Source organism: Natator depressus, chromosome 3 (assembly GCF_965152275.1).
Source record: "Natator depressus isolate rNatDep1 chromosome 3, rNatDep2.hap1, whole genome shotgun sequence".
Lineage (NCBI taxonomy): Eukaryota > Metazoa > Chordata > Testudines > Cheloniidae > Natator > Natator depressus.
This window is the reverse complement of record NC_134236.1, coordinates 7,775,834-7,802,734: the sequence shown is the minus strand read 5'-3', so window position 1 is coordinate 7,802,734 and position 26,901 is coordinate 7,775,834. Positions and strand designations below refer to the sequence as shown.

The 26,901-nt window shown below is 50.4% G+C and overlaps 1 protein-coding gene across 1 annotated transcript in view; it reads left to right on the top strand.

Moving 5' to 3' along the window:
• Positions 1-26,901, top strand: part of EPHX2 (epoxide hydrolase 2) — a 100,618-nt gene that overhangs the window by 47,830 nt on the left and 25,887 nt on the right. The window contains exons 11-12 of the mRNA XM_074946759.1: positions 14,287-14,372; positions 16,072-16,183. Of these exons, the coding sequence (XP_074802860.1) occupies positions 14,287-14,372; positions 16,072-16,183 (198 nt within the window). The remainder of the gene's footprint in view (positions 1-14,286; positions 14,373-16,071; positions 16,184-26,901) is intronic.

Below are 26,901 nucleotides of genomic sequence, written 5' to 3'. Positions count from 1 at the left end.
GAGCTGATCTAAACTTGGGTAATTCATAATCTGGGTTCAGGCCTGTGTACCTTCAGGACATGTTAAGATGTTTAAGAAATCAACAATTAAAGCTGTAATGTAAGTAAGAGTATGTAAAATGAATGTCTTAAACAGGCTGGGCCATAAGTTAGCAGTTAGCATAAGGCCTCAAGAGTTAGCATGACTGATTGACCCAAGGGTCATAAGATTGAGCAATATAAACATAGTAACCGCAATAATAGTCTGGTTTTAAGAGTTTATTTGAACCTTTCTGAGCAGGTTTGAGACTGCATTGACAGGTCAAAGCCACTGTGAAATGCATTGGCCTGGCATGGTCATACAAGCAGCTAAAATTGGTCCCCCACAGAATAACAGACATGGGCAGGGGGCTGAAACTTAAGCAGATATGGTCCCAGACATGTGGAGGAAAGGGAAAGGGACAGAAAAGAGGAGTACGCCCAGCCCTTAGTTGGGATGGTCGGACCGTGGGAACCTTAACACCAAACTCGAGGAAGAAAGGTTCCCTCTTCCATCTTCATTGTGTGTTCCCCGTAAGATGCGTCAGTCTGTGTAACATGGGTTGTTCTGTTATACTTTTCATGCGTTCGTGTTGTGATTATACTTATTCTGATCTGGGCTTTAATACAAATCTTGATTTCTCTGCATATGCCTCACCAATCTCAAATCTCTGAGGCTATTCTTTAAGTCCATATCCGCTATCTTTTACTTTTCCTGCATTCAAAGATCTGCCAGTTTTTGTTCATGTTCAAGTTGCTGCTTGTTTCTCACTGCTTCTGCTTCCTGATTGCTGACCATTAACAGATTTTTCAGTTCTTCCTCTGGGGCCTTTTTCTTAAGACAACCTCCTCTGTGAGCATAATTCTTCAATTTCTGTTAATTTCTGTCAAGATCTTCATATGATCTGTAGCTGATTTTTAACCTTTAAAAACTCTCCAGTATCAAAATTAATTTTTGACACACGTGTGGTTCTGATCCAAAAAACCCAATTAACCTGTGGTAATTTGTATCCCAGTCAGACTACGCCACCGTGACTGGAGTCCTGGGTGGGGGGCACGCTGAGGTTGCTCGATTAGGGCAAACTGCAAAGAATGGGACAGATAATCGCCAAAGCTGGTGGTTATTCCAATACTTAGATTCACCCAGCTAGCAACCAAACAGCTTCTACAATACCATACTGGTTATACAGAAGCCAAAACACAGTTTCGTTAAAGCAGTCCAGCCTTGGGCTTCCATCCCGACAGCCAAGTCAAATACGATGAAGATTACTGAAAATCTTGTTTATCATATAAAAAGTTCTACCAGTCCCAAAGGATCGGACACATTACTCCACAGGTCAATGAATATTTCAGATCTTACCCAAAGATATGCTTATAGCCAATTCTTATTAACAGAATTAAAATGTATTCAAAAAGGAGAGAGAGAGAGTGTATTGGTTAAAAGATCATTATACATACAGATATGAATCGAGTTTGTCAGCCAGTTTCATAGTAGAGACAGTGAACTTGAGTGTTGCAAAGAGTTCTTTCAGAATTAGTCCATGGATATAGTCCAATGTTCCATATCAAGGTGACCCAAAGTGAAATTGGAGACCTCAGTCTTGTGGCTCAATGCTTCCTCTGATAAAGCTTTAGCAGATTTGAGATCGTAAGGATCAGGACCCAAGAGTCCCCTTTATAGTTCTGGTGCAGCATGCAGTCCTTAGTGAAGAATAGGCAATCGTTTTGGCTTGGAAGTAGACCCATTTCCCAAACATCCCTGGTAATTAGCTACATGGATTAACATAAGGCAGTTGCTTATCTTTGTCATTTTACAGGAGATTTACCACCGATTTCAAAGAGAAATTAAGACAGTGATATCAGTACATTTAAATGTTAAGATCTTCTTTTGATCTCTGAATTAACAGAATACAGCCATAGACAGGAACTATTTGGTTACATTGTCAACCTCTAACAAGATATATGTGTAAACACAAAAAGCACAACTGTTTACTAGTGTCTCTCTAAAGGTTGAATCTGGATCAATCAGCCTGCAAGTTGCTTAACCCTTTTTGGCCCAGCCTCACAAGCCATTTAAGAGATCAAACCTGGTATCAATAATTTGGGCATTTTGCATCTCAATTACAGGTAGAGTTTGGCTTGAATTGTATCCTGCCCAGTGCAAGCAGTCTGGAGAAGGCCTGGGAGGGAAGTAGCATTTTTCTCATACATTGCTATACAGCCATGTTTTGAAGTATCCTGCATCATGTGGTGCTCTTCCCTACACTCAAAAGCCCATGGGTCGTGTAGATGGACCCCTGTAGACCTGGTGGGAACAAGCCCAATCGGCTCTGCTTGGTTGAGATTCCACTCTTGGCCCCTGCCTCTCTCCATATCTGGCTGCACATATGTACTGTTCTGTATTCCACGTGTAGACAACCTGAGAGATGCTCATCATTTCTAATTGCTATGCCCCTCTGTGGTCTTTACTACTGAAGGAATTAGCTGTCTGGGATTTCACAAGGGCCAAAGGAGAGTAGCAAACAGTTGGCCAACTCTCTGCTAGCTCCTTTCTCTAATGCATTCCTTGTGAGTCCCATCATCCTGCTATGTAGGTTGCCAGCTTTCCCTCCAAGGACACGTGTGCTGCTGAAAGAGAATCCAGTGGAAAGCAACAGGGACAGGATTAAAACCTCTTTGCCATCTGCAGGTTCTTCCAAGGAACGTGACAACTTTTCGCTTTGCTGCTTGAAGGAGAAGTTTAATTGCATCTTAAATACCCACTGGCTAATTGGGAACCTTCTGCTACATAATTTTTAAACAATGCCTGAATCGTTTGATAAAGAATCAACCCCGCTACAGCTTCCCCCTCCTCTGTGTGTTTTGGACTCTTCTGAGTAAGCAGACTTCCCAGTGGCAGAAAGGTTATGTCGTTAACTCTTTGCCTACTAAAAACTCTGTAGCTAGGCTGGGTCAGTGTGTGGATGGGCAGTTTTTACGGAACCCCCATGTGCAGCAGGAAGTGTCGTTCACATTGAGCACTCTTTCGTTTAATTGGTAGGGAAGCAGTGCCCTGGCTTGGTGCTAGGGGGCACTGTTGGAGGTGCTATCTGTTGGATGAGACGGAAAAGTGTTTGTCGTCCTGGCTACTGGTGGTTATTCAGGGTCCCAGGGCAGCCTATCTAAGAGCTGGGCTTTGGCTAAAAAGCCATTGTTTTGGGCATACAGCTGCATTCTGCCAACCCTAAAATGTCCCCCTTGTAGAGTGAACAAGGCTGTTTATCACTTTGTTCTATAATTGTGTAGCATTGATGTGTGATGTTAAGTGGCTGCCGTGTTTTACCCCATATGTTGCTGCATTTAGGTGAGGGGCAATGTGGTCCCTTGTGTGGCTTATAATGTTCCTTGGGGTCCTTCTGGATGAATATTCCCAGCTGCTACGGCTGTCCCCAGGCCATGAGACAATCTCTTTCCAGCCTCACTCCATTCAGTTTACAGACGCTGAGAGCCAGAGGTACTTTCATCTCTTTGCCGCTTCAATGTCAAGGGAGATCCCTTGAGTTAACTACCAACCCAGGTCAGATTTTGAAATGGCAAACTAGAGATGAAAGGCTCCATATCTCATCTTGAATCCCTCAGGAGTCCTTCCCCCTGCAGACATTGTATCAAATGCTCTGTAGTGCCTGGCAGCACTTGATAAAGTGTTCAAAGCATCCTTTCCTTTCTCCTTACTTGAATGGTTCTTCCATTATTTTTCTTGCCCATTCCCCACTCTAAAGGCCCTTTCTCAGCCGCCCCCTTGTCACGATCCAGATGGCAGTAGCAAGCATCTGAAATTTAATTAAACATGGACGCGCCATATAAGCGCTAACTGTTAAATCTGTGTGGCTAACCCATTTGTGGAGGTGTGTGCTCCATGTTTCCCTTAATTCGCTTGCAGATGAAATGCTCTTTGCACCATCTGCTGCCCAGCTATAACTGTATGGGGATGGAGTTTAAGAGCCGTGCTACTGATCCCAGGAGGTAAGTAATCTAAAAAATGTTTTGCAGGAGATCGTATCAATCTACGTTTCTTGGGAGGCCCTAGGTACTTAAAGCAATTGGGACAAAACAAACTTTGCTTGCTCATCAGATAACGCTCGCTTTTTGAAAAATCAAGTATTTATTCACTCGTTTGTTTGATCCTTCCCGAAAAGGAAAATCTATTCTGTCTCCTAATCAGTCTGATTGACGGGAATGCTGTTTGTGTGCTTAGCTCCTACGGTCGGCTGCCCAAATCCCAGCAGCCTAGCCTGGAAATTCTCTGCAACATTTGCGGTGGCTGGAAACGTGTTTAGCAGGTTAGTTTAATTGTGCATTGTGTGTCTGAGGATCTCTTCAGTGCAATGCTGGTGCTTTTATTAAACTATGTTTTGAGTGACCGTGATTGCTTAGTATCAGGGGGTAGCTGTGTTAGTCTGTATCCCCAAAAACAACGAGGAGTCCTGTGGCACCTTAAAGACTAACAGATTTATTTGGGCATAAGCTTTTGTGGGTAAAAAACCCACTTCTGGGTCTGAAGAGATGGGGTTTTTTACCCACAAAAGCTTATGCCCAAATAAATCTGTTAGTCTTTAAGGTGCCACCAGACTCCTCATTGTTTTTGTGATTGCTTGTGAAAGCACAGCTTTGAGCCGGTGGGTGGGTGTGTGTGTGTGTGTGTGTGTGTGTAAACGGAACAGGAACCCTATAACAACGGCATGATTCAAGAAATGGAGGAGACTGATTGTGTCCATCTCCCCCAGCCAATGCAAGATTGTTCCCTATAGTATAATTTCTAGGGTTTTTGCCAGCCTGTTATCTATAGTGAGCAGTGCTACTCAAAGTGGTGGTCCGCTGACCGGTGCCGGTCCATGAGCCGTCGGCTGCCGGTCTGCGCGCACATTGGGGGGAAAAAATTGCCGGTCCCCCACATCAGATAGCTTGAGAAGCACTGATATAGAGAGCACTTAGATCTCGTTTGGGGCCTATTGTGTTAGGTGCTGTACATATCCATAGATAGCCCCGTCTCAAAGAGCTTACAGTCTAAATAAGACTTGCCCAAGATTTCACAGCTGCTCAGTGACAGAAAGCCAGGAATAAAACCCAGGTCACCAGTATCCTATCCACTAGACCATGCTGCCTCTCTTTAAATGTCCTAAATGACAGAAGCCCCTGACTTTCCTTTGAAGACTCTTCCCTGGTCCATCTTCGGAGGAGGGCAGGGAATTGACCTAAAAGGTCAATGGTATTGCATGAATCTGCCACGTACAATCATTTATGCCACCCTCATTGCTGGGGTCTCTGTACAGGTGGTACAATGGAGGGGCATGTATCACCCACCTACCGATTATTGTTTCCCGCTCTTGCTATTTTCCCCCGAATGTTTGAGTTGCCCTGCCCCTTCCATGAGTGCCCCCCTGACCAAGTGATATCAACCTATCTACCTCTCAGTCTTCCTTCGTAACTCAACCCCTCCGGCCCGCTGTTAGCTTCAGAGGCTCTTTGTCCAGCTCCTTTCTGGGTTCCGGCTTTCCTGGACTGAATGCAGGGTTCTAATTGCCGTGGCCCCAGGATGGTTGCTCAACTTCCTGCTCAAGAGTGACTCACTCCCGGCAAGTCACTCACCCACACTGTCTCAGTTTCCCCAGACTGGGGATGCCTCCCAAGGATGTTAGGAGGGTTAATATTTGCTCTTGTGACCTGCAGGTTGGTTGGCTGCAATGTGCCATGCCTGGGAAGGCAAGCCCTTCAAGGAAAGCTTCCACTGGTCCAGGGTGTGGCAGCCTGCCTGGTGAATAGGATGGGTCTTCATCTCCCCTGTGCTCCAGTCACGCTGTTGGCTTTCCCGCAGGAAAGCTCAGGGTATCATGGTCTGAGCTTTACAGCTCTCAGGGTTCCATACAGTCTCCCCAAGCGACCACCTCTCTCTATGGGTAGGACCTTCTGTAGCCGTAGCACCTTCCAGGACTGCTAGAGGGGCCCTACCGCGCGTGAGATCTGGGAGCAAAGCTTGCCTGGCGGCTGGCCCACTGCTCTAAGGGACTTCTTACCTCTAAGACATTGGAGCTACCTCAGTGCTTGTAGGAGAAAATTTGGGACCTAGCTAAGCCCAAGACCATGAATAATCTCTCAACTTCAAGGTAGTAGGTCAAATCTGTGACCTAAGGGTAAACTTTTTCATCTAGTATGACCTTCAGCTTCTATAAGCCTGGAAATTCGGCTCCTGCTGTTTCCTAGCTTTGTTAGGATCTGTGATGATCCATTTAATGCATTTTTCCAGGGCGGTGAATATGGACAGGGTGAAAGAAAAATAATTAGGAAGATAAGATGGAAGAATTGAGTTTGTCATATAATTGATGTGGAGACTCAACTGCAGCACAAAGGTTCCCGGGCTGATAAGTCAGATCTTACATGTCAGCCCTTCTCTGACACCGCCGCAGTCTGCCAGAAATCCAATTAACATTTCCTTTCAGCAGCGGCTGTGTAGAAAGCATCATGAAAGGCTTTTAAAAGTGAAGTGTCACAAGGAGCCAACCTCTCCTTCCTAGCCTTGATAAGCCCATTGTGGCAGGCTCTGCTGCTGTCATTGGGGTTGATTAGGTTCTCAGCGTGGGGCGGTCTTTTCTTGGTAGGTGGGTGCCCAGGGCTGGGATAGATCAACATCTTTCCATCTGGCGCTTTACAAAAGGGATTGTATTAAGTATGGTATGGAGTTCGGGGACAGCTAGTTCCCCATGACAAGCTGACTCCAGGAAGAGAGGGACAAGTCACCTAATGATGGCACACTCGCCATACTTGGAGTGGCAGATATTTCCGGCTGCTGATTGTGTGCCCATGTGCTGTTGTGCCGCTGAGCTAGGATTGCTGAGCCATGAACCATCACCGTGTTGCAGGTTGCGATGTCATTAGCACCTGTACATAGTTCTACTCCTGCTTTGTCTGGGAGGGTACGAGTCTGTGCATGGAGCAGGGCCGTGGAGAATCAAGCCTGTCCAGTTCAATTCAGGATCTCTTAGAAGGCTGTTCTATAGAGTGTTCCCACGAGTGCATTTCTAAATCCTACTCCAGGGGACTGCAGCGAGAGATGCCCGAGCCTCTTCCATTGGGCCCTTTTCCGTTCAAAGGCTGGGAATGCTTAGTGGGTTCTTCGGATGGCCTTTTCACACCACGGTCCATGTGTCTCCTGTTATAACTGTTCAGCTGTTAATTTCACAACCCCATCCACTGCCAAGCTGATTTCAGTCCAAGACCAGTGTTCATGTCCACTTCATTATTCAAATGCTGGCGAGAATCCAAGGTTCGTTACAGACTAGAATGCTCCCTAATGCAACTCATTTGACTTGAGAGAGGTATTGGTAATTATTAAAAGCGCATCTTACTCTACTCTTTTCTAGCCCCATAGAGAGAGGGTGCTGTAACTGGGATGTTTCTCTTTGCTGTGTGTACCCAGATGGGTTATTGGGCTCGCTTGCAGTTTGTGGTAGGGTTGTATGTAGCACTGGGCTGCACATGCTGTTGGTTTGTTATGGAGGGGTTGCATGTGGGAGCTAGGTGATGCGCGCTGGTGGCTTAGTATTTCAGGGTTACTGTTGCAGTTCACCAGTAATCTGCAATCTCCCCAGTGCACCTGGTTACTCCTGGAAGAATTCTGTGCCAAAAATTAAAAATTTTGCAAAATTCTTCATATTTTATTTGTATCAAAATAATATATTATAATCATGCCAGCTTCAATTATTTTGGTAATTTATTTCAAAACACCTGTGGGCACGTATGTGTATAACAATACAGATGACAAAAAAGATTCAGGAACTGTTTTTTGACAAATAGATTCCTTACTCGGCATATTAAGAGACAGCTTTGAGTAATAATTCATTTAAACTGCAATGCAGAAAAGTATTTCCCGCACCCCTCAACAGCAGTGCAAAGGCTTGGGGAAGTCAGGGATAACGGAGGAGCTGAGGGAGAGGAACGTAATTGCCGGGAAGGGGGCCTGGGAGTGAACCTGGGGGTTGTTGGGTGTGGGTGGGAGAAGCATGGAACCTGTTGGGGGGGTGGGATTGTTACAGAGTTGGGGAGCTTCTCCCAGGCAGACCCCAGCTGACCCCTAGCCTCTCCCATTCAGTCAGGCACATCTGCCCCTGTCCCCAAGTGTCCCTGCCCCCCACTCAGCCACCTCTCTTCTCCCGTCCCTGTGTCCCTGCACCCTCCTCTCCCTTGCAGCCCCTGCCCCAGTCTGTCCCTCACTCGCCATTCTGAAGCCCAGTCCATGTAATCCCCCAGTAGCCCCATGTGCCCTGCTCTGTCTGTCCCCCCCCCCCCCCACACCCTATCCTGTGCCTCCTCACCTGGCCCCATGGTCAGGGTGCTGTGGGGAATGCACCCTCTCCTCCCCCGTATTGGGTGCTGGGCTGCTATGGCCAGTGAGCCGACTACCCTCTGTTCTGGTGCCACAGCAGCCCCTGGTGGGCGAAAGGCATAACTGCAGCGCCTCTCCGCCAGAATGTATTTTCTGCTGAGGGAAAAAATACCTGTGGGCGGGCAGATGAATTCTGCGTGTGCCCAGTGGCGCAGAATTCCCCCAGGAGTAACCTGGTGGCCAGATAGGCTGTGACTGTGTGTGTGGGTCTGTTCCGTGCTACTCCAGCCAAGATTCAAGCTGTGATTCTTGCAGGCTCCTCCAGGTGAGTCGCAAATGGAGCCCTTTCTCGAGCTGAGTCTTAGCCGATATGCTAACTTGGCATCTTACAGCTCTGTGGATGCATTTTTTGCAAATGCCAGGTTTCACTTGGGGCTCCTACCTGGGACAGGGCCCCTTCAGTCTATGGATGGAATTGACTGCTCATGAAAGTGATGGGTTGATAGGGGACGAAATATGGCCCATAGGTCAGGGTGCTGGCCTGGGACTCAGGAGGTCTGCTTACAGTTCTTTCCTTTGCCAAGGAACCTTAGGCCAGTCATTTAGTCTCGGTAGAATGGGGTTAGGAGCACTTCCCCTCTGCCTCACAGCAGTGTTGGGAGATAGTATGGGAATGGGGAGAGCTCTGGCTAAAGCCAGGAAGTGACTCTACATCTCCTGAGTTCCAGTCAAGTGTGACCATCCTCTTCTCCTCCATTAGAGGAGAGGAAGAGAGGATGCTCTTGACCATCCTCTTCTCCTCCCGCCCCCATCTTCCCTCAGATCCAACCATATTTCAGTCACGAATCTGCTTTGGCGAAAACAGGCAGCGAAAGTAAGCCACAGACTTGCTCTTAGTCATCTGCTCATGAAGGTGCAGCGAGAGCAGAACCAATATTTGTAAGCTTTTCAAAGTGCAGGTCCTGGCGCATCAATATCTGCTCCTGATTTCCAGGACTCCCTGCGAGGAGGTGCCAGTTTATTGGGCTGCTCCTCAGTGACTGCTACCTAGACTTCAGAGCTGGCCAATCCATTTGACTGTATGGGGAACGATCAGATTGTTGTGAAGAGGTGGAATAAATCTCTCTGCAGTCTGTGTGCGTTGTAGGCTGGCTGGATTTAAGTCTGATATTGATGAACCCAGTGTTCACACCATTGTTCACGTGCAAATGTTACACGGGGCAGAGCTGTGGGAAGATTTGCCAATAAATGTGGCTGGTCCTAGGACTGAGGCTGGTGGTTGGGTTATGTTGCCCTTGGGCAAAGTACTCTACCAGATTGTTTAATATCCCATTCATGAATGCAAACACATATGTGGACAGATTCTGCCGTTCTAACCCATGTTTTACACACCTGTCAGGTGTGTGGGGGGGGTGGGGGGTGCGGAGTTTGCTGAATGAATCAAGAAGGACCCTTACGTTTTAGATAAACGTGACTCTAAAAATATCTATTAAAATTGGAAAAGGAGCAAAGAAGGGCAACGATCAATCCTGATCTGTGCCATTTCCAGGTCCAGGCTCCCCGCCCCCAGCTCTGCTAATATCCCCAGCCCCAGCTCTACCCCATCCTAGCTCTGGCCCTTCATCCACATACCCCTATTGGGTCCAGTTGTGGGCCACCCCCATGGGCAGTGGGTATCACAGGCTAGGGGAGGCTGAGCCTCCCCAAACAGCCAGGCATGGCTCCACTCACGCTTCACCCAGAGACCCCTCCTGCTTCTCGCTCTTCCCCTGTGGTCTGGGCTAGGGCGGGCTGGCCTGTGGCCCGGGACTCAGGGCGGCTGGGACCGGTGCCCGGCAATCTGAGGCTGGGGATGCTGGGGCTGGTTGGGTGGCCCAGGGCTGGTGGCCATGTGGGGGTTCGGGGGCTCCAGTGGGGGATGGGTGGGGAAGAAGGGCTGGGGGCTGGCCTCCCCGAACGGGCAGCTGATGCGCCACCCATGGCCACCTCGTACATCGGCATCGCTGACAGCGTGCTCAGCTAGGCCCCTGGGGTGGGGGCGGAGGTGCAGCGCATCCACAGCAGTGGCTGGCCAGCGTAATGCCTCCGTCAAGTGCCCCTTGTGGCATTGGGGCGATGTGCTGGCTAACGGGACGTACTATTTCTGCGGCAGAGGTGGATCCAGTGCTGTGCCAGGAGGGGCGACGACACAGCACTAGGCATAGTCCCTTCTATTCCAATCCTCAGTGCCGTGCACACAGGGGTTTCCCCGAGCCGCCTTCCCTTCCCTGCCTGCAGAGTGGCCCTGCCGGCGGGGCTGTATCTCTCCGGTATGTACCTAACATAGGGTGACCAGACAGCAAGTGTGAAAAATCGGGACGGAGTGGGGGGTAATAGGAGCCTATATAAGAAAAAGCCCCAAATATCATGACTGTCCCTATAAAATTGGGACATCTGGTCACCCTAACCCACAACGATACAGCTAGCATGCCTGGGAGGAGCTAGAATCTGCAGAAGGGACTGGAAATCTGCTCCCCTTGCCCTTCCCTCTGTCTCCTGCGCTGTGAGATGGGGACTGGGCGTTAATCCGCAGTGTAACTTCTGAGTCTGAAATGGCTGCTCCGTTTAAGCACCGTTCAATCTCCATTTCAGCGCACTGGCTGCTGCTGTGAGCCAGCGGTTCCATATGGAGCAGCTCTGCTCAATAGCTCTGGGTAGCTACTCCCCTCTGGTTAGGGACAGTTAAGGATCATTTGCCTGGAAGGCCCTGCAGTTTTCCGATCAATTGCTTTTTTTCTTTCTGCAGCCCCAACCCGGCCCGGTGACCGCTGTGGGTTGTAAAACCTTTTGACAAGCCCTTGATCTTTCTTTCTTGCTGCTGCAGCAGCTGGCGTCTGAGCAGTTGCACAGCTTGGGGGAAAAGTGCTTCACAAAGGAGCCTAGTTTTAAATCAAAATCTGCTCCGTGCGCCCCTGCTGGAAAGCACGGTGCCGATGAGGCTCTGGCAGTGCCCAGCCGTAGCCGGAAGGGGACCACACTGAGGGTCTTGAGTAGACACAGAACAGCAGCTTCCCTGCACCCCTGCGAGTGTCCCCCACTTAGAGGTGGGAGGGAAGTCTGTTCATTGGCCGTGACCCGCTGAGTTTGTAACCTGTCAGCTGAGACTGCTAGCAACGTGCCACTTCTGCGGGTCATTTTTTGGTGTGCCTGTTCCCCGGGGAACTTGACTGAGACCCACCAGTTCATTTCACATCAGCCCCTGGACCCCAGCGGACATGAAGATGGATGGTTAAGGCATGGACTTGGGAGACCTGGGTTCAAGTCCTGGCTCTGCATGTGACCTTGGGCAAGTCACTTTGAGGATCTGGGCTCAACTCCCATTGATTTCAATAGTGAAGCACCTAAATACCACTGGGCCTTAGTCCCTCTGTGCCTCAGTTTCCCCTCTGTACTATGGGACTAATGGCTCTGCCCTGCCTCGCAGGGGGGTTGTGAGGATAAACACATAGAAGATCGTGAGGCGCTCGGGTACGATGAAAATAGGGGCCATGCAAGTAGCTTAGACTAGCAGAGAGGAGGCAGGCCGGACAGCGGCCTGGGTTCATTTTGGTATCCAGTCCCCTTTTAACTAGGAGGCAGTGCTGTCCAATGGCTAATGCACAGGGTTCTCTTCCCACCTGTGCCACTGATGGGCTGTGTGACCTTGGATGAGTCACTTCCCCCTCTCTCTGCCTCAGTTTCCCATCTGGGGATAATGGTGCCTCCATTTGTAAGTGCTGTGAGCGCTTCAGTGAAACACAAAGTAGTAGTAGTTGTGAAATCCAGATGTGACACCCCGTCCCCGCAAGGGGGCTTAGCTCCCCAGGGGGGTTCTGTGCCCTCTGAAGAAGCTCGGTACTGTAGCAAGGCTGGACGTGCAGAGGAGGAGAGAGAGTCTGGCCAGGCCCAGCCTCTGTCAGGACACACAAATAAATAACATCTAAACAGGGAGCACCGTGGATTGAGCTGTATCTTGTTGAAACAGATGCGGCCATGGTCCTTTCAAGGTAAGGCAGGGTCTGGCCAATCGAAACTGGAACAAATTGCTTGCCGCTGCCTTGCTGCTGTTTTGCAGTTGGTTTAGTGGCCTCTCCTGAGAGCCGGGTCCCCTTTCCCTCTGACCTTCTGCGGCAAGGCCAGGCCTCCTACGACAAGAGACAGCTGCTGAGCCCTCATTGCGAAGCCGGTGTTTTAAGAGGTGGTGGCTAACAGCAAGGCTTAGCTCTCATGTAGCACTGTCCACCTGCAGCTCTTCAAAGAAAGGCATATTCGCTATCCCCATTCTACAGAGGGGGAAACTGAGACACAGGACAGGGAAGCGAGTTGCCCAGACAGTAGCAGAGCTGGGACTAGAACCCATAACATCCTGACTTATTCCAGTGCCCTGTCCTAAATCTGTTAGAGATCTGTTCAGGCTAACGTATAATAAGCACCTCTCAGACCCCAGTAAGAGTGCCCCTGTACCCTTCTGAACTGCTTTAACTAAATTGGTTTAAATTCACACCGCCTAGTTAGACTGTGAAACTCTGTGTATGGACCAGGCCTTACTGAACTAAGCTTAAGAGCAGTTTAAAGTAGTTTGTGTGTTTACGCGAAGGGTTTGTCCTGCTTAAATTGATCATTTATGCTACTGCAAATTTTCTTGCCCTGCCTTTGATTTGTACCCACTCGCCTACACGTAACTGACCCTACTGCTTACATATCCGCTTCAAACTTGGCCACCTGATGTAAATGGAAGGGAGGCTAAATTCCTATAAGCCACATGCCGAGAGACACAAGGAACGCAACTAGCAGGAGACGTAAGGCGGCTTGAGTTAAAGCAGCCCTTGCGTGACGTGGAAGAAACCCCTCCTCCCAGCTCCTTTGTAAGCTACATCAATAGATGCTCCTTTACACATTGGCACAGCAGTGTCAGGAGGGCTACGGGAGTGAGACCATCACAGACTCCAGCTGACGCCAGGTGCCCTTTGAATCCAGCCTTTGGCCTTAAACTTCCCAGCCAGCGGGAGTCAGGAGAGCAATTGATTTATCTGTAAAAGACTCAGCAAAACTCCAGCCAGCAGCTAACTGAATTGCACTTGACAGCCGGCTCGTAGGTTGGCGGGAGGCTAGCTTTGGTCCCTGTGCTCGGCCCCAGGCTCTGGGTGGAGTCCGGGGCATTGTGAATGGAAGTTTGTCCTTGGTGATAACAGACTGGTACGCTGGATCGAGGGTTTGCAAGGTCACTAGTAGGCTGGTTTTCACTCTGGGTGGGCTACCCAGCCTGCTGGATTAGGAGCCAAGTGCAAACAAAGAACTCTACTCCCTGGCTTTGCTAGCAGTGATTGCCACGGGGACAGGGGAAGAAGCAGAACTCCCTAGCTTTGCGGCTCCATTGGAGCCATGCTCTCAGAGCTTCTGCAGCTGGGCTGTGGAAATCATAGAATCATAGAATATCAGGGTTGGAAGGGACCTCAGGAGGTCATCTAGTCCAACCCCCTGCTCAAAGCAGGACCAATCCCCAATCAAACGTCCTCTGGCTGTCCCTTTCCCCATCCTCCCCAGGGCTGGGGAACAATGAGCATTGGCCTGTTCTGCAGTCCCTGGCCCACCCCTCCCCAATGGACAGGACCCTGGTCTGGCGCAGAGTGCTCTGAATGTGTAGGGGAGAAAGACGTTGCCACATTGGCAAGCTGAGCTGCACTCCTCTCTCGCTCTGGCTGGTGGAGAGCTTCCAAATGTCTCCTTGTCCCGAAGACCCTTCGTGCCCACTGGTAAGTGCTGGATCACCCTCCTGTGTTCCTATCCAGAGTATCTGGAGTTTCTTCTGCCCTGAAAACCACATTTGCTCCCCAAAATCACTGACCCATTGACATGCTCACAATGACGCCTTCCTTGTTTCCTGTATTCCTCTAGGGCATTTCCCAGGCAGTGTTCATCGGCCATGACTGGGGCGGAGCTGCGGTGTGGAACATGGCCCTCTTTTACCCAGAGCGAGTGAGGTAAGTCACCATCGGATGTCTCCCCTATAATTTAATCTCCAAAGGGGGGGGGGGGTATCATGGAATGAGCTTTCTGACTTAGTCATGGGTTGTTGGTTTTTAATCTGTCCTGAAATTAGATTATTTTTGGAAGAGAATGCTGAGAAAATGCTCCTGATTCCCACTAATGTGACCAGAAGGTGTTGTTTTTTTTCCACCATATAAATTATCACCACAGTCACCAACTTGACTCTTGGAAATATTTATTTGCTCAAAACTTGGTTAGAAGCGAGGTTCTACTCTGAAAAGTGACTGTGTACAAAGAGGCCTCTGCTGACTCACCAGATCTACTCCCTGTTGTGAGTGTCCGAGGCAGAACTGTTCGTTTTAGGGGCGAAAGGTTATTTTTTTACTGCTCTTTACTCTCGTTAGCCCTCGAGAGCCAACACAGCTGAGAGCAAGTGAGCTGGATTCTCTTCCTCTGGGGGCATCATCAATTGCACCATTAACAAGATTCTGATCAGTTACACCTGTGTAAATCGGTGGCATTGCTCAGGTGCTACTGAAGTCATGACCGGAAAGTACTGGGGTTGCACAGGGGTCACCAAGCACCCAGTTTTCCTCACAGGACCTTTAGAAGTGGTGGTCCCATGTGAGAAGGAAAGATGCCAGCATGACTCTGAGCCCAGCTTGAGTTCCCAGTGCTGGCTAGTGGAGGAAAACCTCTATATTCAAACTGAGCGTGCTTGATGGAGTCACTGAGGCGTAACAAACGTGACCTCTCACAAGACCATTTGTAGGGACCCTTTTCAGAGTAGAGCCTCACTAGGTGAAGCTAGTGATGGGAAAAGTTGCGGGGATGCCAGCCCGGGAGACAGTTTCTCTGTTTAGCCACTGAACAAGTGCAGCCTGAGGAGCAGCCCGATCCAGTGAGTTTTCTCTGCGCATCCTCCTGCCAGTCTGCCCCAACCTCTCTGGTCTTAGACTCTGATCTCTCGATGTGGATGTAACGCATGTTGCCACGGTAAGGGTCCTAGAGCCTAAGCCAATTCCCGGTGAATTATTCAGCCAGTTGTTGAAGCTGGATCTGAAACCAGCCTGCAGGACTGGGGTGACGGTGGCTAGAGCCTTAGTTTGTGGACCGAGTAGATCTGGGATTCAGTGACCTCTTTCGTTGGGCCCTTCCCCACTGACAAGTGATGCTTCACTACAGGGTACGGCTCTGGGCACTTGGGGCCAGATTCTTAGACGGTGTAAATTGATGTTCTGTTTAGGCCAATATGATTATGGTGAATTATGCCCGTTGTGGATCTGGTCCTTAACATGTTCTTGTTACTCCTGGGGCCTGGGGTGTAATAGGAGTGACAGTCTCTACTGTCCATCTCCCCTGCCCCAGTTCACCAATTACTGCTCTCACTGCCCTCCCATCACAGAAACAATGGCTCTGCTTCCCCCAGACTCCTTCGTGGTGGAGTTCTAATTAAGGAGCTCCATGCGCTTGAAGCTCAGAGGGAGCCCCTGAAAAGGTCCATATCGCACTTCTCTCTGAAGCCTGCTCATGGGCGACTTCCTGACCCATGTAAACGCCCCTGTGTGTGTGCGCAGCCCAATGCCAGCGTGCAAATTCGGAGTCTGCCCTTTGAATCAGAGCATATTGCTATTGCTTGTAAACTGGATCTTTTGGTTTCTCCCTCTCTGATTCCTGCTGCTGATGTCTTAGGGCGGTGGCTGGGCTGAACACGCCATACAAACCCGCGAACCCCAAAGTGAATGTCATGGAGATGATCAAAGCCCATCCTGTGTTTGACTATCAGCTTTATTTCCAGGAGCCGGTGAGTACGAGCCAAAGACGTTCTATTCCCAGTGTGCTGGGTACCTGTGGTCCACCGGTTCTGTTCTGCCTTCCTGCCAGTCCCGTGATGTTAGTGCATCAATAGAGAACTCTACCTGAGGAAATATAAACGATGGCTCTGGCTAGACGGCCAGATTTGGAGCTGCTGTAAATCCATATAACTGGATTGTCTTCAGTCTAGCTCTGATTGTTTCTGCCTGTCAAAGATTTAGTCCCATAGTGCCATAAATGGAGTTGAGCGGAAAAGGAGAGCTCGCAAGGTAATAAAACAGCTGGAGCGGGGAAAGTTGGCCTGACAGAGATGGTTCCATTGGTAATGCGCTCTCTCCTTCTGATGAGACATCTGCTCTTGGTCATATGCCCCACTGATGGTATAGTGTGTACCAGTGGGTGCGCTCTGTCCATCAGATGAGATGTTAAACTGAGAAACTGAGACTGATTCTGCCTGTATTTGGTATCTATCAAGGCAGGGGGTAAAAGATCCCATAGCGCTATTCCAAAAGAGTTAACAAACAATCGCAGACTCCTGGGCACTGCTCCCCCCCATCCTACCACCCTTGGACATCTCAACCTCTGTGGAAACCAGTTCCAATGTCCAAGTGTCATGGGATTGAGAAAGACACTGCAGGATTTGCGCAAGGATCTGCAAGATTCATGAGTTCCCCTGCTCACCTTTTTAAAGAACTCTGCGTAACAAATTTGGCTCTTGCCTTCGGAGCCTCAGAGGCTTTGTTCGAAGAGGCTTATCCGTGCATTACAGGCACTGGACATGGGCAGTGCCAGGTTAAGGACGGTAGATGCTTGCAATGCTAATGGGCGTGTGCGGTGCTCAGGAGCATAGGCCATTGGCCTGGACTAGGCAAGGCTCCCATTGGCCTTTTCCAGCACAGCCAAAGCATGGAAAGTTTCACAAGCCGCCACAAGCAAATCCGAAGTGGGATCAGCGAAGGGCATGGCGGGATTGTCGTCTTCACCTCTAGCTACCTTGACACTCTCCAGCGATGACCAGCTGGTAAGTCCTAGGGGACACTGAGTCCAGTCCTCTGCTAGCACAGGCATCCCCAAGTCTCCTGTAGCAGCAGAGTGCAGCAGGCCTCCTTAAAGCAGCTCTGCCTCCAGGACCTGCGCACCGTGGCGCCTGGCCGCTCTGGCCGATAGCTGCTCCTGAACTCTGCATCACAACCAGTGCACACGCATCAAGTCCCCTGCTGGGAACTGCGTCCCAGTATGTACCTAGCTGGACTTCTGCGGCAACAGGGGGCGTCCCAGTGGTCTTCACTGCATGGCCAGCTGGGTGAGTGGGGCTCATCCTCGAATCAGATGTAACCGAACTCTCCCTTGCTGCGTGCCCCCTGCTAGGGAAGCAGCCGCCAGCCGCTGCTGAGCCAGGATGGGGCAGCAGGCTCACTTCTACCCGAGCTATTGTGCATCGCTGAGGTGACACGTCCACACCGCAGCTACTCGCAGGGCGGCTGCTGAGGCCACATTAAAGCCCCTGGCTCGGCAGCGGCGGTGGAACCTGTCTGCTTCCTTATTATGTCCCCTGGGTGCCCCTTGTGTCCTGAAAAGATCCCTCCAGTTTTTCCACGATCCCCACCAACCCTTGTTCAGGAGAAGAACGGAAGGGACTGGGGCCTGTTCCTGGCGAGGGATGTTGTGCTCTCTCCCCACTGGGCCAGAACATCCTGCTTCAGTGCGGCTCTCCGACCCAACGGCTTATGGATCAAGAGCTGAGACTCGAACTCACATTTCTTGTGTGGTGCCCTCAAGGGCAATGGGTTAGTTCCAGGGCAGCCCAGTATCCCTCTTAGAGACACGCCCACAGCTGGCAGATGTCTGCGTGAACCGAAACCCGTTCCAAATGGGCTCTTCCTAGAGAGGTCCAGAGTGGATCAAGATGAAGAGGAGCCCTAATAAGTGCCACGTGCTGGAGCCTGCCTGGGAAAGTCTCTGGCGTTAAAGCCATGCATGCGGAGTAATTACATGCGGGTGTGGTGTGATTGCAGTGGATTGATGCTGGCAGATGGAGCTCGTTCGCTAGCCCCAGGGTACGAGTGTGTCTTTTGGGGGCTGTGGGAATGAAGGGCTGAGGTCAGGAGAGGTCCTGCAAGGAGAGTGAAGGAACAGATACGTTTTGGGGAGAACTCAGGTGGAGGCCTTTGATTTGAGTTACAAGCCCCGGGGAGGGAGAAAGGGTAGAGTACAAGTGGTTTGGTTTTACTCTGGGCAGGTCTACACTAGAAGCGCTACATTGGCACAGCTGCACCGATGCTCCGCATCTGGTGAAGACGCTGCCTGCCAACGGGAGAGTGTCTCCTGCTGACATAGCGCCAGTGTGGATAGCGCTTATCATCGAATCAGAGAATAGCAGGGTTGGAAGGGACCTCAGGAGGTCTTCTAGTCCAACCCCAACTAAATCATCCCAGCCAGGGCTTTGTCAAGCCTGACCTTAAACACCTCAAAGGAAGGAGATTCTACCACCTCCCTAGGTAACCCATTCCCGTGCTTCACCACCCTCCTAGTGAAAAAGTTTTTTCCTAATATCCAACCTAAATCTCCCCCACTGCAACTTGAGACCATTACTCCTTGTTCTGTCATCTGCTACCACTGAGAACAGTCTAGAGCCATCCTCTTTGGAACCCCCTTTCAGGTAGTTGAAAGCAGCTATCAAATCCTCCCTCATTCTTCTCTTCTGCAGACTAAACAATCCCAGTTCCTTCAGCCTCTCCTCATAAGTCATGTGTTCCAGTCCCCTAATCATTTTTGTTGCCCTCTGCTGGACGTTTTCCAATTTATCCACATCCTTCTTGTAGTGTGGGGCCCAAAACTGGACACAGTACTCCAGATGAGGCCTCACCAATGTCGAATAGAGGGAAATGATCACGTCCCTCAATCTGCTGGCCGTGCTCCTACTTATACAGCCCGAAATGCCGTTAGCCTTTTTGGCAACAAGGGCACACTGTTGACTCATATCCAGCTTCTTGTCCACTGTAACTCCTAGGTCCTTTTCTGCAGAACTGCTGCCGAACCATTCGGTCCCTAGTCTGTAGCGGTGCATTGGATTCTTCAGTCCTAAGTGCAGGACTCTGCACTTGTCCTTGTTGAACCTCATCAGATTTCTTTTGGCCCAATCCTCCAATTTGTCTAGGTCCCTCTGTATCCTATCCCTACCCTCCAGCATATCTACCTCTCCTCCCAGTTTAGTGGGAGGTCTTTGTAACTTGCATCACTTTTTCCCACCCCTGAGTGACATAAGTTAGATCGACTTTAGCAGTAGTGTAGATGCTCCCTTTGTTTGGAACAGGTGGGAACTCCACCTGCTCAGTCCCTGTTCTCTGTGAAAAACGAGATGTAGAGGGCAGCCTCTCTCGACAGAGGACAGGTGGATAACAAATCTTTAACATGCTCATCTCGTAGCTGGGGGCCGAGCCTCTGAGCTGCGCTGAGGATGGCAAGTGGGTTTCCTCCTGTCGGAGGCAGAACGCCGAGCCTTGCATCGCTTAGAGCATGTTAGAAGTCCGATTAGCTGACTCAGACTGGTGGTGCATGGCAAGTTTTCCAGCATGAATTCCGCCCTGTCCTCACATATTCCCTTCGCACTTCGTCTTTTAAATGATAATTAGGCAGATGGGTCCTCCATGTGTTTTCCACCCAAGAGGCAGAGCTGAGCTTTGTTTGTCACGCTTGGCAGGCAGGTGAGGAGATAAAGAAAGAACAGACGGACTTTCTGGTGCTTTCAAGATAGGAAGACGCTCCTGCCCTTTGAGCAAAGAGGCCTTGGCAGAGGGAATGAAAGCAGATGTTCTGAGTGGTAGGCAGGGGCTTGGCTGCGCAGGGCCTTGAAGATGAGAGTAAGGAACTGAAGGGAGCAGGGAGCCAGGGATGGGATTTTAGGAGGGGCTAGATGCGGGCATAGTACTGATTCTCACAGTAGAGCACGGTGGCTGGGTGGGGAGATTACGGTCCAGCCTCACTTTCCTGGAGGATTGAGGAGCTATTGGAAAACTTTGGGGGAAGACGGGGAGGCTCTGAATTAGAAGCAGAGTGATGTCTGGGCCTGGAAGTTACCATCCGGGTATGTGGCTGACCTGTGATTAGTTTGGACCTGCTTTGCTGACCAGGGGTTATAAACTGTGTCTTTCTAGTGTGAGATTTACCCAGAGCAGCAGCCAGGCTGCGTCAGTCCCCGGTTTGAAACCCCCTGACTCTCTGGAATCATATTAAACTAGGTGGGGTTGAGTTGTCTTTCTGAGCTAGGCAAATGAAGCAGTGTGCTATACACGATGGGTGTTTCCTTCCAGGTGAGCCCATGAGCATCTCTTCACTTTGCCTGAATGTCCGAGACCACATTCACGAGGGGACCGTGGAAGCTGCATCCCGGCTGCCTCTGCATGAGCAAATGGGACAACTGCACAGACGAGGGCTAACTAAGTGTTCCCCAGGCAGGAGTATGGAACAGCCATGAACAGTCGTTCATAAATATCCCAGGACGACTGCATGGCGTAATGAAACAGCCTTTAACCACATGCCCAAACCAGAGTTCTGTACCCGGCTCTAGGAGCCGTGTCAGATATCCTCTGGCTTTATAATTCAAGACGAACCTTTTATCTTTAAAGCTCGCCCCTCTGGCAGGCAATAGCCTCCTGAGCCAGCTAGCAAGGGGTAATCTTTCTCAACATCAAGGGTTTGCAAATGTGTGCTGTTCTAGCCCGACAAATCCCAGGTTTGAGCAGAAATCACAGCTTTGCCTTAACCGCCAGTTTGTTAAACGCCATCAACACGCTGTCTTCATCTGGAAGTTAAGTCTCTATATCCAACTGAAACCCATTTATGTTCTCGGCTCCTTTCTTTGCCCTTCCACATGCGTGACGCCAAATTGGATAGGGTGCAGCGGATCCAGACAGAGCAGTGTTTCTGTCATCTGCTTTTTTTAAAAGGAATGGGGGGAGGGTGCAGTCTGTTCAGCATCCCGTGGTGCATAGCTGCAGTAGGCAGCAATGAGAACTGGACTGCTGTCTGCTTAGCAGAGTGATGGACGAATACCTTGGCTTAACGAGGGCGGGAGCTGTATACGCTTCCGAGTACACAGCTCTACTGAGGCACCTCAGTTCTGGCCTGCAGCACCCCCTGTTCTTGCAGTGCTGGCAGAACCATGCCCCTGCACTCTGCACAGCTCTGCCAACATAGCTCAGTCCTGCACCCCACATGACCCCGGGCTCCCCCACACCCTTTTCTGCTGATGCACCTTACTCCTGACCTGCAGCACTCCTGCTATTCCAGACCAGGGTTCCCTGCACACATAGCTCTGCTCATGGCCCTTGATCTTGACCTACAATTCCCCCTGCTAGGCCAGCCCTGCCCCTCATCTCCCCGAAGCTTAGCAGGGCCCCTGGGTGTGGTGTGGCCTATGGGAATGAGCACAGGACTGGGAGTCGGGAAATCTTGAGAATTACTGCTGCCTCAGGAGGGACTGTATGAGTTTAGGCTGGAATTTTTAAAAGAGCCCCTTGAGGAGTTAGGTGTGTAACTCCTTTGAAAATCCCAGCCTGGCTGCAGGTTTGAGGTGGTGAATCACTGTATGGAGGAGGTGAGGGGTGTGTGAGACCACTAGGGCTGCAGGCTTCCCCCAGCTGAGGACTGAGGGGTGGACTCCCCTTTTTCCACCCCAGTGTGCAACAGGTCAATGGATGGAGGGAGGTGAGGGCCAGCAGAAGCAGGACAGGCTTGGGAGAAGCTGCAGGCAGGGGTGGCAGGACCACGAGACCAGCATCGAGATCTGTGTAGGCACTGCAGTAAGAAGCAGACCTATATCGCTACAGCGTTCTACAACGCAGGTCGTGAAATGCGTGGGAAGCTGTGACACTCACTGGTTTCACTTCCTAAGATCTCAGGCCAAAGAGTCTCTTGCTTTTGAGGAGTCTGGGGTCTCGTGCCTGGGTTATGCAGGGAATATGAATGAAAACCCAGTCAGAACCCCTAGGCTCCGTGCAGAGAGCACACAAGACAGGCGTCCTCCTTGGGTCTGATGGGAGCACGCAAGCTGCTTCCAAAGCTTCGCACACTAGGGCTGCCGTCCCTGCTAGTGCTGGCTTCAGCTCGGATTGGCTTGTGCGGCTTTCACAAGAGCGATGAGAGTTAAGAGCCGGTGGTTGCAGGTACGCATACTAGCGCCTACAGTCCGCCCAGCTGTGCCCGCCAGTCCCATGGATAGAAACGGCAGCTGCGAATTCGTGCCCTCAGGGAAGAGAATCTGCTTTTTTCAGAAATCAGACTTGCAAAGGAGGAATTAAAATGTTGCCAGCTCCAAAACTCCACTTTTGATTAAGCTCAAGAGGTTTTGGCCACCCTGTAGCTAACGACTCCATTTGTACATAGTCTGGGGAGCTCGCAGCTCAGCTCTGGAGAGGGGAAAGTTGGCCTTTGTGCTCCTTCGCTACTGAGCTGGCTGAGTTCATGGCCATGCCCGCTATCCCTGGCAGCAGGAGGGGAGCGGCATAGGAACTGCTCTGCTGGCTCTCTGGCACTGGAGCGTCCCCCTGCTCTAGGCTGAGCCACCCATGACTGACTGTAGCACCAGGATCTGCCAGCACCATGATGCAGAGGAGAATCACTGCACTGCAGGATCGGGGCCCGGAACGCTAAGTCCCCTTCTCAGGTTAGACAGCATGAGCCTTGTCTCATGGAGCGTGAGTGTCATCCACAGCTTCCGCCAGAGATCCTCTTGCAGTCAGGGTTGTGCAATCAGGTTCAACGTTCCTCGTAGCAAACTGTCTTCTGGGGACGCCTCTTGTGCTTTCTGACAATAGGGAATTGACTGTGTTCTCATTTACACTTAGAATCATAGAATCATAGAATATCAGGGTTGGAAGGGACCCCAGAAGGTCATCTAGTCCAACCCCCTGCTCGAAGCAGGACCAATTCCCAGTTAAATCATCCCAGCCAGGGCTTTGTCAAGCCTGACCTTAAAAACCTCTAAGGAAGGAGATTCTACCACCTCCCTAGGTAACGCATTCCAGTGTTTCACCACCCTCTTAGTGAAAAAGTTTTTCCTAATATCCAATCTAAACCTCCCCCATTGCAACTTGAGACCATTACTCCTCGTTCTGTCATCTGCTACCATTGAGAACAGTCTAGAGCCATCCTCTTTGGAACCCCCTTTCAGGTAGTTGAAAGCAGCTATCAAATCCCCCCTCATTCTTCTCTTCTGCAGACTGAACAATCCCAGCTCCCTCAGCCTCTCCTCATAAGTCATGTGCTCTAGACCCCTAATCATTTTTGTTGCCCTTCGCTGGACTCTCTCCAATTTATCCACATCCTTCTTGTAGTGTGGGGCCCAAAACTGGACACAGTACTCCAGATGAGGCCTCACCAGTGTCGAATAGAGGGGAACGATCACATCCCTCGATCTGCTGGCTATGCCCCTACTTATACATCCCAAAATGCCATTGGCCTTCTTGGCAACAAGGGCACACTGTTGACTCATATCCAGCTTCTCGTCCACTGTCACCCCTAGGTCCTTTTCCGCAGAACTGCTGCCTAGCCATTCGGTCCCTAGTCTGTAGCGGTGCATTGGATTCTTCCATCCTAAGTGCAGGACCCTGCACTTATCCTTATTGAACCTCATCAGATTTCTTTTGGCCCAATCCTCCAATTTGTCTAGGTCCTTCTGTATCCTATCCCTCCCCTCCAGCGTATCTACCACTCCTCCCAGTTTAGTATCATCTGCAAATTTGCTGAGAGTGCAATCCACACCATCCTCCAGATCATTTATGAAGATATTGAACAAAACCGGCCCCAGGACCGACCCCTGGGGCACTCCACTTGACACCGGCTGCCAACTAGACATGGAGCCATTTATCACTACCCGTTGAGCCCGACAATCTAGCCAGCTTTCTACCCACCTTATAGTGCATTCATCCAGCCCATACTTCTTTAACTTGCTGACAAGAATACTGTGGGAGACCGTGTCAAAAGCTTTGCTAAAGTCAAGAAACAATACATCCACTGCTTTCCCTTCATCCACAGAACCAGTAATCTCATCATAAAAGGCGATTAGATTAGTCAGGCATGACCTTCCCTTGGTGAATCCATGCTGACTGTTCCTGATCACTTTCCTCTCATGTAAGTGCTTCAGGATTGATTCTTTGAGGACCTGCTCCATGATTTTTCCAGGGACTGAGGTGAGGCTGACCGGCCTGTAGTTCCCAGGATCCTCCTTCTTCCCTTTTTTAAAGATTGGCACTACATTAGCCTTTTTCCAGTCATCCGGGACTTCCCCCGTTCGCCACGAGTTTTCAAAGATAATGGCCAAGGGCTCTGCAATCACAGCCGCCAATTCCTTCAGCACTCTCGGATGTAACTCGTCCGGCCCCATGGACTTGTGCACGTCCAGCTTTTCTAAATAGTCCCTAACCACCTCTATCTCCACAGAGGGCTGGCCATCTCTTCCCCATTCTGTGATGCCCAGCGCAGCAGTCTGGGAGCTGACCTTGTTAGTGAAAACAGAGGCAAAAAAAGCATTGAGTACATTAGCTTTTTCCACATCCTCTGTCACTAGGTTGCCTCCCTCATTCAGTAAGGGGCCCACTCTTTCCTTGGCTTTCTTCTTGTTGCCAACATACCTGAAGAAACCCTTCTTGTTACTCTTGACATCTCTTGCTAGCTGCAGCTCCAGGTGCGATTTGGCCCTCCTTATATCTTTCCTACATGCCCGAGCAATATTTTTATACTCTTCCCTGGTCATATGTCCAACCTTCCACTTCTTGTAAGCTTCTTTTTTATGTTTAAGATCCGCTAGGATTTCACCATTAAGCCAAGCTGGTCGCTTGCCATGTTTACTATTCTTTCGACTCATCGGGATGGTTTGTCCCTGTAACCTCAACAGGGATTCCTTGAAATACAGCCAGCTCTCCTGGACTCCCTTCCCCTTCATGATAGTCCCCCAGGGGATCCTACCCATCCGTTCCCTGAGGGAGTCGAAGTCTGCTTTCCTGAAGTCCAGGGACTTCAGCCTCTGCATGTGGTTTCTGGGTGGGTGGATGAGAGCATCAGTTTCTTCTGCAGGCAGTTTCCAATCTGGATGGGCAGAGAACATACTTTGAAGTCTGTTCCTGCCAGACAGTGACCGGAATTAATAGCGATGCAAAGAGGCTGGTGAACCAGTGAATTCCCTTTGAGATGGTTGGGAGTGAATTTTTTTTATTAGTGCTCATGAAAGTGACAGATTGATGATGCTGGCCAGACTCAGGTGTTGCACAAACCTTTCACACAGCTCGGTTACTGCACCCCAATCCTGCCCCCCCCATCTCCATTCCAGTCCTGAGCCTGGCACTGCATTTAGTCAGGCTACGTTGATGGGGAAGCGGTTGGTATTGGGTCTGTTTCTGAGGATGAAGGGAAGTTTGGGGTTTCGAGGGCTGTTCAGCATGTCTCGCCCACTGCAAAACTTTGTTACAAAAGTGAGGATGGGGAGATCTGTCTTCGCTGCAGTTAGTCCAGGCTCTTACCCAGGCATGGCCCCTAACCACCTTCCCCTCCCCACACATATATCCCACTCCCGCGAGTGTCATGGTTCTTTCTGCTCAGGCTAGCTGGTCCCGTTGGGGGTGTGCAGTGGAACCTGTGTCCCGCTTTCACTTGGGCTGGTAGCCCAGGATGCAGGCTAAATCGCTCGGTGCTGATAGTCCTCCAGGGCCTTCCCACAATTGCCCCTTGTGCCCAGCAGGCCAGGGAAGCTCTCCCACGCTTCAGTGGGGTGGAATCATAGAGCAGCTTGGTTTGTTGCAGTGCAGGAACACATGGGCTGCGCCCCCAGAAGTCCTCACGGTGCACGTGGGGAAGCAGAGCACTAGTGGGTGGCAGGAACTTGAGCAGGGCTTTGCAGGGTGGCTGCATGCCCAGGGCTTGGCTGACTGCTGAGGGGGAGAGCGGGAGCCCCTGGCATTTAACAAGAAAGCAAAACCTCAAAAGAGGCCTGATACAGCCTCAGGAAACGCAGTGTCAGCTTTTGGGCTTCAAATGAATATGCGCATATGTTACTTGTTGCCCTCTGATAGGCTCCTTTAGGCTTGCCAGGCTTGTAGTGAAGGACACATTGCAAAGTCATTGCGGAGTGAGCTTCTCTCTAGCTCGATTCTTACTCGTAGCAAGGCCAGAAGGGGCCGTTGTGATTGTCTGGTCTGCCCTCCTCGCTGACACAGGCCAGAGAACTCCCAGTGGTCCAGCAGCTGAGCATTTGGATATTCACAGAAGCGCAGTATAGTGTGGCTCCTATCCCAGTTCAACTAATATTGGGGGGTGAAAGGCACCTAGATACTATGGGGCTGGGTAGCAATACAAAACCCTAGAACAGCCCAGGGCTTCAGGGCCATTGAGGTAATCCCTCCAGAGCCAGTGTAAATAGGATTTCTGAATGCAGGTGCCATCATTACAGGGCTCGCTGTCCCTGCCCTGGCCTCTTCAAATGCACCCCCACCGGTGCCAGGCCTTGGGTCTTTACCTCTCCTGGGATGAAGTCCTGCAGTTCTCCACTCTCAGACCAGGCCCTGGGGTTCACTGTACTTAGCCAGCAGGTTCAGCCCCTGCACTTCTTCCCTGAGGGCATCTGTGACCAGCAATGAATAGAGTGACCAGACCCGGGATTAAACCAAAGTATCGTTTAATCTCAACAGTAGGAGCAAAGCTAATGGAAGTGTAAAT